The following is a 16,569-nucleotide window of genomic DNA, read 5'->3' as shown; positions in this document are numbered from 1 at the left end:
ATGCTACAAGGTTTTTCTAACATCTAAATGAGTCTTTGTACAGACGGACGGACACAGTTCTTGTTAAAATATTTATATAGATATTATAACATATAATATATTTATATATATTATAAAGATTTGGAGACAAAAAATGCAATGATCAGAAATAACAAATATATTTATATACAATATACATGACAGATACTTGCTACTAAAGCAATCGTGTCAAAACAATTAGATTTTTATTAGCAATTCCTCGCCTGTTCTCAGTTGCTCACAAACTAGCCAAAGCAAACTTAACAATATGGCAAGACCGTTTACATGATGAGCTCCATGATATTAAAAGTGTTAAATGGAATAGCTGCAATTCTGTTCACAGCAACTGTGCTCCATTCAAGTCAGCTAAGTCAGCGAGGTCAGCTTGCGTGAGGAAAGTCAAATCTTTGTCATCACCTTGGATCTCATCTCTGCAATAGATTTAATCACAGGAATCATGTTTTGGTGGAAAATTACCAACAATCTGAATTGGTTAGCCATAATTCCAAAAAAGTCATTAGCATTTTACTTGGCCACAGAGGCTACCCAATTATTTATAATTTTAGCATAAAAGAGCAATAAAATGTAGAATTTTATATCATAAAGTAAAGATCAAATCATGCCATTTAGGAAAACTCTTGCAGAAGGAAAATCAGTGATACATTGGCTGACAGTGAGCGAATGTCTCAGAGTTATGATCTATTAAAGCGGGAGAATTATGCGAGAGTAGAATTAGTCAGCATGCGCGGCAGCGCTGATTAACAAAGGCATCCACAGACACAATTGTGAGAAGATTGAGATGGCTAGTATTGCCAGAGAACATGATAGAAAGAGTAAGGCCATTCACATAACTAGGTTGCATCAAGCTGATCTGGATAGAGTGCATTGCATCAGCAAATGAATTTGTTATGCAATCATAAAAAGAAGATTTCCAATGTCAAGAAAGACAGTCTGTATTACAAAACAACAGAAATAATAAAAAAACCAAAAAAAAATTTTTTTTATACTTTCAGCTTTTGAAGCATGTGCTCCCTAACTTGCACGATGCACTAGGAATCATCTCCACAACCCTCCACCCATTTCATACTCTACGAAAAACACTTACAAAGCCTTCCGAAATTATGGTTAGTTATAAAAAGACTTTTTATCACAAGATATAACAAACCAATTGAGCACAAAAATGTTCAGTGTCTAGGTCATACGATGCCAGAGAGGAAGGTTGGACTTCTAGAAAAATATGCGAAGTATATTAAACATAGTTACCCGTAACAATTTTCACTGAAACATGAAATGACAATCACGATGTGTAAGAATTTGTTGCCTCATCAGCATATAATACAGATCAGTGAACAACGCTAAAAGAATTTCCTAGCGATTATGACATGTAGATAGCCTTTATTCCTACAGAGACAAAGTAATTATGACCTGGGAGTTGGCAAATAAGCCTATCATGTTAAGTGGTTGCTACGGTAGCAGCTTCCGCACCCACGCTAATGTCGAGTGCAATCAGAAGTCAATGAAGCACAGTGTCATCTTTTTGATGAGAGATAGCAGGCACCACAAATCTCTAATAAACTAGCTTTTAATTGTCTATCTACCAATGGCAACGTGACATGTCTCAACAGGTACTTCAGCATACCATGCTAGACAAGCATAGACAAGTTGGTGAGAAATAAGTTCAAAAAGGAGCAAAGAAATTTCATCGCAGGTTCATTTCTGTTTTTAGGAAGAATTGAATGTTTATCTATTCTTAATGTTTTTATAAAAAAAATGCAAAAATATTCTGTATAGCACTTGTATTCTGTGTTAAAACAAAACTTTTTAAGTACATGTTCATCTGAAAGGTTTTTATAGTAAAGCTTATGAATTTTAATCCAAAGTAGCTTGCTGAGTTTTCAACAAAAGAATAGAACACATATAAAACAAATTAAAAAAAGGAGATAATTAAAAAAAAACATTAAATTTACAACAGACCTGATCAAACGAGCCTCTTCCTGTGACATGGGGACATAACTATCTTCCAGCAAATAGGCTCTATCTGCCTCTCCAACTGGTTGGTGATTTCTCTTGTTATCATTGTTCATCTTTACAAATAGAGATCTTAACACTGCTTCTCTGGCATCCCATGACAGGTCTGACACAGTTACATGCTTTTTGTTGATCTCCCTGTTACATTCGCAAATACATTTAACAATTTGCGTACACTTGCAGGAAATGGCGGGTAATGGTGCCAAAATGCTACAAAGATTTAGTTTACCGTAAACAGCCGCGTATAGAACGATACCATGTATAGGATGCAGTGGATATTTGAACCCAGAAATGATGGAAAAACTGTGTAACTGTGTATAGGATGCGTCCTAATTTTAGTCCTAAATTTCCATTATTTTTATAGAAACGGTAGTGTTTTAAATGAATTTTCGTGAAATCATTCGACATTCGTCGAATTATTTCACGAAATCGTTCGACATTCGTCATGTCGAATGATTGGTGACAGCGATCGGTGCTGACTGCTGATGTTAAATGCCTTCCTGTGCTGTACAAACAACAATAAAATTGAAGTGGCACAATACAGACCTCGTTTTCATCCCCGGCAGCGTGACCAGTATTCTGCAACCGATGGATGTCGTTGTGAATAAGCCATTCAAAGCAGCATTATAGCAGAAATGGGCCAAATGAATGATTAATGGTGAGCATACTTTCACCAAGGGCAGCAACATGAAGAAAGTCGAAATGCCTACGATCAGCCAATGGTGACCACGAGGATAAATATTGTAGGATTGCAATTTTTATAATTAATTTTTGATATTATGATAAATGCATAATTTTTATAATAAAAGTATCCATGGATAAGATGCACCTGGGTTTTAGGTCAACTTCTTAAGAATGAAAATGTGTCTTATACGCGGGTATTTACGGTAAGTTCATCGTAAAAGATGAATTTACACAACAATTTTGTAGATTTGATCAGAAAGTATTGGTATTTTTCTATCCTCTGTGATTGTTTTTTATGTTGGAAGTGATCTAACCACTAGGATGTTTTAAGATTAAAATTGACACAACTTGCTAAAACGTTCAAAAGAAAAATACATGCAAAATGATGTCACCAGTTGTTATCATTGTGAAAGTTGATATCGGCTATTGCGTTCAAGTTGTAGCGGCTCTATTCTGTCAGTCTTTTTTCAATTATAGATGTTATAATCGCACTTTTGCTTCATCTGAGCAGTTTAACCATGATCAGCATTTATCAATTTATATTTTGAAACATTCTGGCAGTCAGATCACTTCAAACATCAAAAACAACCACAAATGGTAAAAATACTGATACGTTCTGATAAAATCTACTAAAGTTTTTGTGTAAGTTCATCTTTAAATGTAAACATGTGGTTAAGAGAAGCCGAGAGTCTTCAAACTCAGAATGCAGCCAATGTTTGAGTGTAATGACATATGGAGTCGTTGGCCTTTGTCAGAAACCAAACTGTGCAGTTGGAACCTGGGAGATCCCAGAGCTTCAGTAAAATATTCAACCCAAAAGGAGGACATGCAGCTAGTTTCATCCCTGATCACCAAAAGTGCATCACAGCACATTTACATTTCAATTTATAGTTTAGACGATAACCCAATAAATAGAACAATAGAACATTCTGCCACTGGGAGTTATCTCATCGTGCTTACTTATGAAATGCATAATCTTCCTTTGCCTGGTCGAGGCAGTGAAGAAAGTGCTGCTCGATGTCTGTTCTCTGGCTCAAAATGCCTCTCGAGAGTTTTCTCACCTTGGCACATTCTTGCGATTTGAGCTGTAGAAGTCTTTCCAACTTAGCGATCTCAACCTAAGATGAGACACCATTAAAATAAGCGGAGTTACGAGAAGATAACTCCAACAATTACTAACAGGTGCCCAACTAAAATTTTTATGAAAAGATGCCCGGGAACTTTGAAATTAATTGTGAAAAATGCCTTACAGCTTAAACTGGTCGTAAAGCTAATAAGATCATTAGGTGCCCACAGTATTATACACAGATCAACACTAAGCGTATGTGGTGCACACGGGTAAGATTTTTTATTATGAGAAGCTTGCCTCAAATTTATTGAATTTTCAAAGTTTTCAAACTTTTTCAAATTTTAGTATGTCCATAATATAACAATTTAGCCATCTGAAACTTTAAAAACTTTTTTAATCGGCCTATTTTTTTATATATTGACAATCTTGTGACGTCTCATCGGAATGCAAATGCATACCACAAAAGGACAATATAATAGCCATAAAATGTTAAAAAACTTGTTACTTTTTAAGTACTTGTCTTATACCCCTGTCATATAAAGCTGTGTATTAATTGATCTATACATATGCTGATCTATATACGATACAGTAACATATACGCACTCCCAATGAACAGCTGTTGATAAGCTTACTTGAATGCAATTTAATAAATGGCACAGATAAATGAAGGAGTTATCTTACCCCAGATGACGCTGACTCAAGAGCGGACATCTTGTGTATGTGCTGCTGGTCGGAGTCAAACTTGACAGACATGTTGTTAATCGCTTCCTCTAAAGCAGTTATTTTTTCCTCCGCCTAATAAAGTATTAATTCAAAACTTAAAATGTCATATCCCATTAAGATAAAATGTCATATACACGAATCCTGACTCATCAGACAACCAATTCACTAAATACTGAAACACGATGCAGAATATGAGAAGGTAAAGATGAGAGGGTGTTCACTACTAAAAGCAGATAAACAGCGCTGTCATTATCATTGCAGAAAGCAACATGTGTCAGCTGTTGGCTGTTTCAAATACTAATAAATCCTACTAGGAGTGTATGTCAAATCAAATCAGATGAAAACTGACAAGTCCGTAATCGTTCAAAGACACAATCATCAGTTGAGTGTCACAATTACATATCAGATAAAAGACACTTAACAAACAAACATTAATGGATTTCCTGTAAGATTACAAACTGATTAATATGAGAACATATTGTGATGGATAAAAACAGTCAGGAGAGGGAAAATCCGAAATATCTAATCGATGAAGTCAATGCTAACTAAATAATAATAAAATCTAAAATATTTATTCGAGACTAATTCTGAGTTTAAGCAGCCTGTGCTGTTCTCAAGTTTATACAATTGTGTTAGATAAGTTCTTTAAACACTGTAGAGCAGGTTACTTAATATCTTAACGAGGTTTGTCTCCCTGCCACTTTATACTTCACGGATGAGTTCAAATAAGGCTGCCTGAAGAGGAGTTTTTTGTAAATCTGTTGTAGATTCCCTCATTTCCGTGTATTCTATAGCCATCCATTGAACGACACCCGAAGGAGTTTTAATCAGCTCGAAAGATCTTCAACAGCTATTTACCAAGTTGCAAACTATAATTGAAACGTGAGTTATTAGTGAAAGCAAGCGGACACGTATCTAGCGAGCATAGACAGAGGTTGCGAAGACGAAATGAAAAAGTTGGCTTTGCATCTGACACTCATGTTAGTTTCAGTACGAGACAATAAGACAAAATTCGCAGTAAATGGCAACATATTACATGAAGACTTGCACCAAAGTCCTTGTAGACTAATACATGACATTTGCTATCCGCAGAGCTGGTAATTTATAGTACTGTCAGATGTCAGTACTTTACAGGTGTTTGACATATAAACTTGTCACCAATCAATGAGAAATTCGAACAAGTATTTGGCTCGCCACCCACAATAATTTGCACCATCTGACATTCGAACTCTTGAAAGTGATGCGAAGACAAAATATTTCATCAGTGAAAGTTCAAGATAAAACTAATGCTAGTCCAAAGTTGTTATGTTCTAATTTAGAGTAAGTAATACCATGTATTACTACTACTAGCTCTAATATTAGAGTTAGTTATACCATTTATTACTATCACTAGCTCTAATATTAGAGTTAGTTATACCATGTATTACTATCACTAGCTCTAATATTAGAGCAAGTTATACCATGTATTACTATCACTGGCTCTAAAATTAGAGTTAGTTATACCATGTATTACTAGCACTGGCTCTAATATTAGAGTAAGTTATACCATGTATTACTATCACTGACTCTAATATTAGAGTTAGTTATACCATGTGTTACTATCACTAGCTCTAATATTAGAGTTAGTTATACCATGTGTTACTATCACTAGCTCTAATATTAGAGTTAGTTATACCATGTGTTACTATCACTAGCTCTAATATTAGAGTAAGTTATATCATGTATTACTATCACTGGCTCTAAAATTAGAGTTAGTTATACCATGTATTACTAGCACTGGCTCTAATATTAGAGTTAGTTATACCATGTATTACTATCACCGGCTCTAATATTAGAGTTAGTTATTCCATGTATTACTATCACTGACTCTAATATTAGAGTTAGTTATACCATGTGTTACTATCACTAGCTCTAATATTAGAGTAAGTTATATCATGTATTACTATCACTGGCTCTGAAATTAGAGTTAGTTATACCATGTATTACTAGCACTGGCTCTAATATTAGAGTTAGTTATACCATGTATTACTATCACTGACTCTAATATTAGAGTAAGTTATACCATGTATTACTATCACTGACTCTAAAATTAGAGTTAGTTATACCATGTATTACTAGCACTGGCTTTAATATTAGAGTTAGTTATACCATGTATTACTATCACTGACTCTAATATTAGAGTAAGTTATACCATGTATTACTATCACTGACTCTAATATTAGAGTTAGTTATACCATGTGTTACTATCACTAGCTCTAATATTAGAGTAAGTTATATCATGTATTACTATCACTGGCTCTAAAATTAGAGTTAGTTATACCATGTATTACTAGCACTGGCTCTAATATTAGAGTTAGTTATACCATGTATTACTATCACCGGCTCTAATATTAGAGTTAGTTATTCCATGTATTACTATCACCGGCTCTAAGGAAAAACAACAAAGCAAACTTCTTTTTAGTCGATTACTTTCTTAATTTATTTTTTACATAATTTTATTGTTATTCATGATTACTAACAGTATTTACTAGAGAGTTGCCATAAGTTTTTGTTGTTTGGACAAAAATAAACCAAGTATCATGTATTCTTATGGTAGCATTTGATCCAATGATTTTAGTATAACAAGAAGATCAAGAAACCAATTAATATTCACATGTAGAGCCTTGATTGTTTCCACGCCTAAACAGGGCTTTAGCTTCAAAGTACTGTATGTATATCCTCAGCTATTAAAAAGTCTTTCAGTTGAACTTTTATAGAAGCGGGTATTATGCTTTCTAGTTTATAATATCTCATACAAACATACAGTTTAACATTAAATCTGTGGAACACAGTAACACAGTATTATTATGTTTACAAAATCTGATAGATAACATCAGAAGCCATTATTATAAAACACCGCAACAACATTTCTATGGTTTATAAATAATAATCCGTCTGTTTGCCATAATAATTCATTGATTTATGTTACGAGATAAGTGAAATTTATTGAAAATTTAAAATTAAAAGTTAGTAAAACTTACCAGCTAACGCGCATGCCTGATACGCTGGTATTATTAAAAAGAAGTGAAAAACGTAGCACACTAATTCACGATTAAGAAGTTTCTATACAGCGATAGCGTAATGACAGCTGGTGTGCTAGTACCGAAGTACTATTCTGGGCCGACAAGCAGATCATGCTTCCATAGAGCGCTGTAGTAGAGCGATGGTTGTATAACGCCTTATATCAAGGCATGTCTGCATATAAAGCGACGCCGTTAGTTGCTAAGGCCGTTTCCACAACACAAAAATAGCGCATCGCACAGATGTTTCACTTCCAAACAGCAACACTCAATCATGACAGAATGAGAGTAAAGCGATTGTTTTTTATGGTGGCATTGCAGCGACACATGGGGGTGTGTCACTAGGCTATCCCTGTATAGAAACTTAGTACACCCATACCTCCACAAATGAGTGCTCCAACATACGAGAAAATCGAGATACGAGCCGAATTTTGAGCAAATTTCCTCCTGGAGATACGAGTAATCTTTGAGATACGAGCATACGGGCCAGTTCTCGATGGCCACTATATGGCCAATTATGCGAGAGGCTGCTTTCAAGAACAGCACTGCTTGATCTTTCTAATTGAATCAGTTTGAAAAAGTTCTTCAAAGGTTGGCTAAAAATTATAGTCAAGGTCTGGCAAAAAAGCGCCAAACTGGACACAGATAATAAAAAAATTGAGACCATAAAATTAAAAATTAATAAAAGATTAAAACTTCGCTTTAAGTGTGTGTTTAGTAAGATAAATTCATTTAAGTTAAATTCTTAGTTTTTGGTATGTAGCATACAAAGGTTTAGGGTACTTAACGTGTTGCTGTCAAGTCTCTCAGGCTGCTGTTGAACACTACATTCGTCTCGAAGGGAAAAGCTTACTGCAGTGTACATAGTAATGTTGCATTTTATTGCAGATTTTAACAACTAAATAAGTATTTGCCACTTTGTTAACATAGGTGCGGTATTGCAACAGTGAAAAAGAGGTTTTTCCATCGTAATAACCTGTATTATGTGGTTTTCTCATAGTATGGTAATAGATTTATTAGTATTTATTTTATATAGAAAATAGTGCCTTGAGATACGAGTAAATTGACATACAAGTTCACTTCCCACCACGCATTAAGCTCGTCTCTCGATGTCAGCCTGTACTTGTAATACTCTGTGTTTCGATTCAAGTGAGAGTTGATCAGCCGACAAGACCACCAGAGTGTATCTTAAATGGATGCAGCTGGTTTGAATTACTCCAGCTAGTCGAAAGTTATATCAAGAGCTAATATAAGCTGACCTTTGTAATCTGCTGCCGCTGCTTCTGGCTGCTAGAAACCTTTTCTTGTACGTTCATCTCCGTCTCTTCCTGCTTCTGCCGCAGCTGAAGAATTCCTGCCTCCAGTTCTGAAATGAGTAATCAATGTACGACCCAGACATGAGTCAGACATGAGTCACCAGTCTTATAGGAGAGCACACAAACTATTCTGGTGATCTGCAAACTCATGGTTTAGTATTCCAGCATAGCTGAAATGCTAAAACTCTTCTTCTCCATACCAAGATGTAAAAGGTAACTAAAGTTACAATGAGAGAATATTGGAACAATTTAGAATCGAAAATAGCCCGTGGCTAAGAATAGATTCAGACTGAAAACAATGGTGCTGAAGCTTTAAGAAGAGAAAGTAGACAGAAAATTATCAAATAGTTTTAATTTTTAGCGATTAAGAAGTTTTCATTTCTCAAGCAGTAAGGATTAAATTCAACAATTGTGTTTTTATTTTCTTGCTTTTCATTGAAATCATTTTAGCAAATTTTTTAAAACTGTAAGTTTTTAAAAATGGCTTGTTTGACTATAAACTGTAAAATGGAACGTTTCAAGAATCTACACAAAGCTGTAGAAGACACATATTAGAGTCATTGTGCAATTGAATCAATAACACTTCTAAATTTTTTATTAAGTACTTGAAATTTATGATAACTTACGTCAACATAATAGGAGACACCTTGTTTACCTTGATTGGTCTTTCGGTAGTTGTCTCCTTCCTTTTTATGGAATCGCAAAGCCTCGGTAAGCCGGACATTTTCTTTGTAGACGGAGCGGGTGGTCTCATCCAAGTTTCTAACAACACAGCTCATTTATGTTATGTCATGTTATGTTATGTCGTGTTATGTCATGTCTGATAACAAAAACAACTTGCAACAAGCACTATATATGTTTGACAGACCATTCCAAACAGCTAGCCTTAAAAACAAAATGGCTCCACACTTAAATGAGTGAGTCATTGAAGCTCTCCCTGTATACATTGCTGGCAGCTAGTAAGTTATTTTTCTAAATGAGTAAAAACAGCGTGTCAGGTTCAGCTAGGAAGTTCTAAACTAACATGTAGCTACTGCAAAGTGACTGGTTTTAAATTTGAATTGAATTTGATTTTTTTTCATGAAGTGAGACAATTATTAAGGACTACACTATAAATCATTGATAAAGGTTGTATGTGTACAATAGCTTAGCTTCAGAACCTAGTTGGCAGGCAGTAGCAGGCTGCGGCTCACATGAATGAAAAATCACTAAAATTTAAAGAAAAAAAGACAGGCCAATGATCTGCAAACTACTTTGGTCTCGACGGCAGGTGCAGCTTCAGAACTTTCCAAAATATATTAGTGTTGCTGACTCTCCGGATATAGACAGCCAGCTGACTCCAAGGCTGGTATCAGCTAAAATACTGGTATATCAGTTGTATGCTAAAAATGACAAAAGGTTTATCTGTGAGGCACTTACAATAGAACTATAGATGCTATCTGACGATATTCATATCTCAATACTTTCAGATTTATAGTGAAGTTTAATTAACAAAACTTTCAAAGTTGCTCCCTTGCCATTCAGATATCACAATAATTTAGTTATAAGAATGTAGTATGATAACTCCACATGAAGAGCAAAGCTGTGCAATAAATACTTCAATTTTGTAATAAATGGGTCATCACAACATTTTTTTTTAAATTAGTACCTGAAAACTTTTTGCTTTAACACAGACTTCAATTTCATCGAACGAGACTCAAGCAAACTTTTATCAGCTTAGAAATTTTTCTTAAGGTTTTACTGAATTGTTTTGAATTATAAACTAAACAGGAGTTATTTGTGAAAATAAGCAAAAACTAACGGGTAGACACAGCTTGTAGAGACAACTTCACTGAGGCAACACCAACTGAGGGATGACCTGTCCTACCCTGACAACTGAGCCAACATAGCCTGAGAACCCGGAATGCAAACTGAAAACTGAGCTCTCATAATTTTGGAGACTTAGATCTCAGCCATCAAAACCATAGACCTGAGCCAATGCATACTGAGACCTAAAAATTAAAGCATGAGTTTTGAGACACAACAGCACAATATCAAAGTTGAGACGCAAGTCCTCATAGCCTAAGAGAACTTACGTGATGGCCTCTTGGTGGGCTCTATCTGCCAACTCAGATATTTTATGGTTGGTGTCTTGCTGCATGGCTACTTTTTCATCTTCAAACTTCTGTGTCATTCTTCCTGTTTCCGCTTTGTGCTCTCTATCAGCGAGAAACATGGCATCTTTGATTTCATCCAACTCTCGTTGCATGGCAACACGCTTCTTTCTGAACTCCTAAAATAGCGCATAAGACCAGAGTATGTTTGTTATTGTAGCTATGGCAACATAGACATTGATCATAGGTGAGTTGGCTTAACAGAATATGAGAGAAGGTTGTATATGAAGTCTCAAAATCCTGATCAGACAGAAAATGAAAAAAATTGTAATGGAAGAAAGTTGTAGCTTCTGGTTTTTAGCAGACTGTTCTCAGGGTTTAGAGAGGCCCATAGCCATTGTATATTCTAAGGCCACATAATGTTAAGTCCCTATAAAATTGAATTTGGTTTCCAAATACAATACATTTTATGTTTAACTTTGCATAAATCATCTCATGTGATAAAGTCTGTATATCTATGTATTGTTAACCTGCTCTTGGAGTTTCTGAGTACAAATAAGGTTAAATACAATACCTTTTCAGAAAACAGTTTGTATGCAATATTTACAAGCAGAAAAATACATATACAAGCCAGAGATCAAGGGAGATTAAAACAAATTTGTAAAATATTTTGCCACAAATGACACCAATTTGAATGAAAAAAAATTTAATTTTAACATACAGTTCATTTTGCTCAAAATTAAATTGAATATTTTTTTTACAATTGGGTGACTTAAAAAACCAACTGCAATTGATTAAAAATTTTAAAATAGTAAATCGCGCTCAATTAATATCTGTTTAGCCAGCTTCAGATACCTGACAGATGTCAAAAGTCAACTGGTTGATTTTAACATACAGTGTAAGTATTGATCAGGATGATCTTAGTTTAAGCTTGAAAAGTGATTCATCCATATATCTTGATAGGGAATAAGTTTTTTAGTAAATGCATATAGAATTGATAGTTTTGTAGAAACCTCCATAGACATCAACAACGCTTGATTAAAACTAGCCTATGCCTATGCATAGTTATTTAAATAGAAAACACTGCCAAGATATTCACGTTTTTATCAAAAATTTTTAAAGGTTGGAATTGTCTAGCCATGCACAAATCTAGAAGCCCTCAGTTACAGCCTTCCCTGTAAATTGTTCATTGCGTCTTAGGTGAAGACGGAATGTAAAGCAGATGTCTCTTAACTTTTAATGGACCATTCTATAATAAATAACAAATTTGAATTTTTCTTCTGTTATCACAGACAGTTTTTTATCATGTCTCTATTTGGATAATAAACCTGATGACCTTTAGGTTTCACATATAAAAACCTCTGAACATTTGATGACAATGAAATGTTAAGACCTCCCCATACATTGAGTATAGTACTCTACTACAATGAACAATGGAAAAATTTTTTATTACTATTAGTTGAATGAAACAATTATTGAGGCAAATATACGATCATGCTATAGGTGTACATGTGGCACAATTTTGAAAATAGAGCTACCTTGGTGTTTGGTACAGCTTGAAACAATAAAAGTATCATTACATATGCTATGTTATAAACAGTAGAGCTACCTTGGCAAGTGTTATAATTATAAAACAATAGAGCTACCTTGGCAAGTGTTATAATTATAAAACAATAGAGCTAACTTGGTGTGCGACACAGTTATAAACAATAGAGCTACCTTGATACGTGGTACAGTTATAAACAATATAGATACCTTGACGTGTTTAAGCTCATTTTGCATGAGAACTATGTCGTCCTGCCTTTTCCCAATCTGAGTCTTTAAAGAATCAATCTGCTCAGTATAGTCAGTTATTAAAGTTTTCTTCTCTTGTTCATTTTGCTCTAGACATTTCTTGAGCTCACTTTCTAGCTTGTAGACCTGAGAGTAGCATGGCAGCAGAATGTAAGTATTACTGATGGAAGACAACTCCAATGATGCTAAAGAGAGGCTAATAATTTTATACAGATGTCCAAAACAAAATCTCATATAATTACAGTGTTTATGAGTGAGTACTGACAGAAAGTATTATTGGAGTTGTTTGCTCATGGCACAATGATACTTCTAAAACAACATTATTATCAAACAACTGCATAAGTAAGTCTACAAGTTTTAGTTGACATGATAAAAATATCTAAATATTATAGCTTGAGCACAATTTAAAAAAAAGAAACAAGTAAATGCTGCCTAAATCAATTATTAGCTAAACCATAGGCAGCACCTGCCAGTCATGTCATACTCACAACACCATCTTTCTTTGAATCTTGACCTTTAAGAAAAGTAATGACATCTAAAGTGTCCAGTTCCACTTGTCTCATTTGACCTTGTAAGGCATCATTGTGGGCTGCTAATCTCTGCGCATTGTCTCTGTGAGAAATTTGACACAATTTGATGAAAATGTTTAAGATGAGTCTCCCTAAATCAAACTAAAACAAATAATGACATCACATCATACAAGTCAACTGGTTGAACTTATAAGGCCATCACACCAGTATTGGTCTGATACTTCTAATGTCATACATACAATAAAATCAAAGAACTGATCTATTCTAGATACAGATACTGGTTTTATTTTAACATTAGAAATATTTACAGGGTTTTTGCAGACATAAGCGGTAACAGTATTCAGAGAAGGAAAATATGTGAAACTAAAATGACAACATTCAGGTGGTAAACAGTGGAAGTTAAATGTAAATCTCGAGAAGTGTTTTTTTTTCAAATGGCAGTGCATTATCAGAATCTACCTGACAAAGCATGCCAAAACGTGACACGCACAGTAAGTTAATGAATGAGTAATGGTTTTAGTAATTACTCAATAGCACTTTGCACCAATTTTTTTAAAATCACCAAACTCAAACTTCCATGAGAAAAATCATCTATCATCGTAGAAAGGTTTCTATACAACCATTACCTCTGAGCTTCAGATGCACCTAAAACATCTGCCTATTGACTATTAACGCTTACTTGAAGTCTTCTTTGGTTTTTTCTACGGTGCGTAACCTCGCCTGCCAGACCTTCTCATTGGCTGTCGCTTGCTTAGCCGCTGACTCAGGCTTTTTTCCTTTCTTCCCTCTGAAATAAACATAGAAGTTCTAAAAGGTTCTAGAAAGTAAATACTAAAAAGACTAGCAATAGATTGGCTCAACTTAATAGTTTGAGGAGTTTAGGCTCTATAGAAATTTAGAGACCAGCCAGTGATTAACAAGTGATTTACTAGCTGTCGAGGCTTTAGAGTTTGATATGTAAACATAATTATTTTGATTTATTGTTATGATAAATATTTACAAACTATTAAATAAATACCAATTTTATATATTTAAATGTTTGTGTGCTACCACTAATGTTACTCAAATGTATTGTCCGCAACCATAATGGATAATGGTAATAGTCATTACTAGCTACTGTATGGCTTCAACAACCATAATGGATAATGGTAATAGTCATTACTAGCTACTGTATGGCTTCAGCAACCCTAATGGATAATGGTAATAGTCATTACTAGCTACTGTATGGCTTCAGCAACCCTAATGGATAATGGTAATAGTCATTACTAGCTACTGTACGGCTTCAGCAACTTTAGGTGCTAAAAGATAGCAAGTCATTTGAGGTTTGGAATAATCTTAAAACAGTTAAATTTATTTCAAGTAGAATAAATGTAGAACAGTACAGGTTGACTCTGACTCTTATAAAATTCCTAAAGGTCAGATAGTTCAGCATAAAGTTGACCTCTGATTATCAGCTGCTGCTGTTGTCAGAAACCATACGGTAAATAAATCACAAGATTGCTCAGTTTTGAACCACTTCGGAGACATCACATAAGTACTTGTAATATCAGTATAAGATTGGATTTATATCAACATCCGAAGACTTCCGATAACTCACTAGTTGAGAGGATTTTCCAAGAGCAACTTATGAGTGCTGCTTAGTGGATTGCAGAAATGGTTTTATCTTGTTTGTTGTTATTATTTATGTGATCAACAGACCATTTTTTCGTGATGAAGATGTGAATGTTAAGTTATATTCAAAGGATGTTTAGAAAAAAGTGAAGTCAATCAAACAGCCATCAAAACTCCAACAGCTGTGATTGGGTTGTGTAGGAAAGCTTCTTTCAGATCTATTCTAACCTAGGAACTCCCAATTTTCAAGAAAAATTAGCAAACAAAATCCCAGTATAATTTAAAGATCCTAAATAGCAGATCTCAAAACTGTCCAACATAAAGCCTAATTATGTAATATAAAAATAAGGGCTCAGACCTAGGTGTACATTACTAAAGCAAAGTATATTACTCAAAATCATCTGCGAAGTTGGTAAGTAAAATTTCTTACAATCTCTAGTTTCAAGTGACTTTAAAATCCAAAAAGAATATATAGGCCTACTGGTTAATCAACGCATGGTTAGATTTAACGACAATGTTTTTTTCTGCTTATAAATAAACGCGTATTAGTCAAACATAGCTACTCAAAACTGTTATAAATAATTCAAGCTTAGTAAAGGGTTTAGTTGATCAGTTAGAATAAACAGATTTAAAAAGCAAAGTTTTACAAATTATTTTTGTCATGTGTCTAAAATCCTATGTCTTTTAAACCTGCTATTATAGCAGTATATCTCTAAATTATTTAATGGCATTTAATTTATTTATAAACCAAGCAGTACTTGAGCAACAAAGATATATTCAATATATATGTTGTCATGATAGCTGTATTGTCCAAAGAAATGGTTGAGTCACATGTTTTATGAAGCTTTGTAAATGGTGTCACATAGTGTATAAGCAGTTTCTTGCTTTGTATGGTTTGGCTTAAGAAACTTCTATTCATATCATTTGTGCAGATAGTCTGGTCCCAACAGGTTAGCTGTCAATATTGTGGTTCCACGCTTTTGCAAAATGAACAATTAACTAAAGAACCATAAAACCATTAATTTTATATAAGTATATTTACTTAAAAAGGTCTTTTCCAGTTCACCTAATTTAAAGATTTAAATGGAACATGTCTTATTCTATCTGAATTCGACTAATACAAACAAAAATAGCAGACTGTTGGTCGCACAATAAACCTTTTTAGCGTGTATTAGGGGTTAAAACTTAATCACAACGTTTAGCATAAGTTCACTACAGATATGAATTCCTTTCTTTAAAGGTTAAACTACAAATTGGTTAGTGAATGTCATTGGAGTGATAAATGACAGCAAAATACAACTTTTGAGGCAAGCAGAGTGGTACGTTTTTAAAAACACTTCTCACAAGCATCTCAAACATACAGACATCAACACGTGGCACAGATTACCCCTTTTTGCCTTTCTTTCCACTCTTTTTGCCTTTTTTAGCCATTGCTATTTTGATGATATATTTTTATATAGGTAGCAACAAGCGTAAGCCCATGGATCGTAGCACATTTACCAGCATAACTATGACAACCTCGACCTTGACCACAAACAGCGAGTCAAACGCAAACTTAGTTAACAACCTTGACATGTTCGTTTTACGATAGCATATTATATGGTTTGCGACATGTACAATTACCCTCCGTACATTGTCCTGAGG

The 16,569-nt window shown here is 34.4% G+C and overlaps 1 protein-coding gene across 2 annotated transcripts; it reads right to left on the bottom strand.

The window, feature by feature from the left end:
- Nucleotides 1-244: 244 nt before the first annotated feature.
- On the bottom strand, nucleotides 245-16,356 carry LOC137396749 (basal body-orientation factor 1-like). Of its 2 annotated transcripts, XM_068083057.1 has the most exons (12): nucleotides 16,313-16,356; nucleotides 13,994-14,101; nucleotides 13,273-13,396; nucleotides 12,746-12,910; nucleotides 10,973-11,169; nucleotides 9,553-9,659; nucleotides 8,841-8,947; nucleotides 4,481-4,594; nucleotides 3,691-3,848; nucleotides 1,993-2,184; nucleotides 1,282-1,296; nucleotides 245-449 (listed from the first exon to the last, which is right to left on the bottom strand). In XM_068083057.1, exons 1-12 carry the CDS (start codon nucleotides 16,354-16,356, stop codon nucleotides 356-358), a joined length of 1,425 nt encoding a protein of 474 aa, XP_067939158.1. In that variant the 3' UTR covers nucleotides 245-355. The 2 variants fall into 2 exon arrangements, with proteins under 2 accessions (XP_067939158.1, XP_067939159.1); XM_068083058.1 differs by lacking the exon at nucleotides 1,282-1,296.
- Nucleotides 16,357-16,569: the final 213 nt, after the last annotated feature.

Source organism: Watersipora subatra, chromosome 5 (assembly GCF_963576615.1).
Source record: "Watersipora subatra chromosome 5, tzWatSuba1.1, whole genome shotgun sequence".
In the NCBI taxonomy this organism is placed as follows: Eukaryota; Metazoa; Bryozoa; class Gymnolaemata; order Cheilostomatida; family Watersiporidae; genus Watersipora; species Watersipora subatra.
Note: the sequence above shows the minus strand (reverse complement) of the source record. Positions and strands in the feature narration are given on the sequence as shown.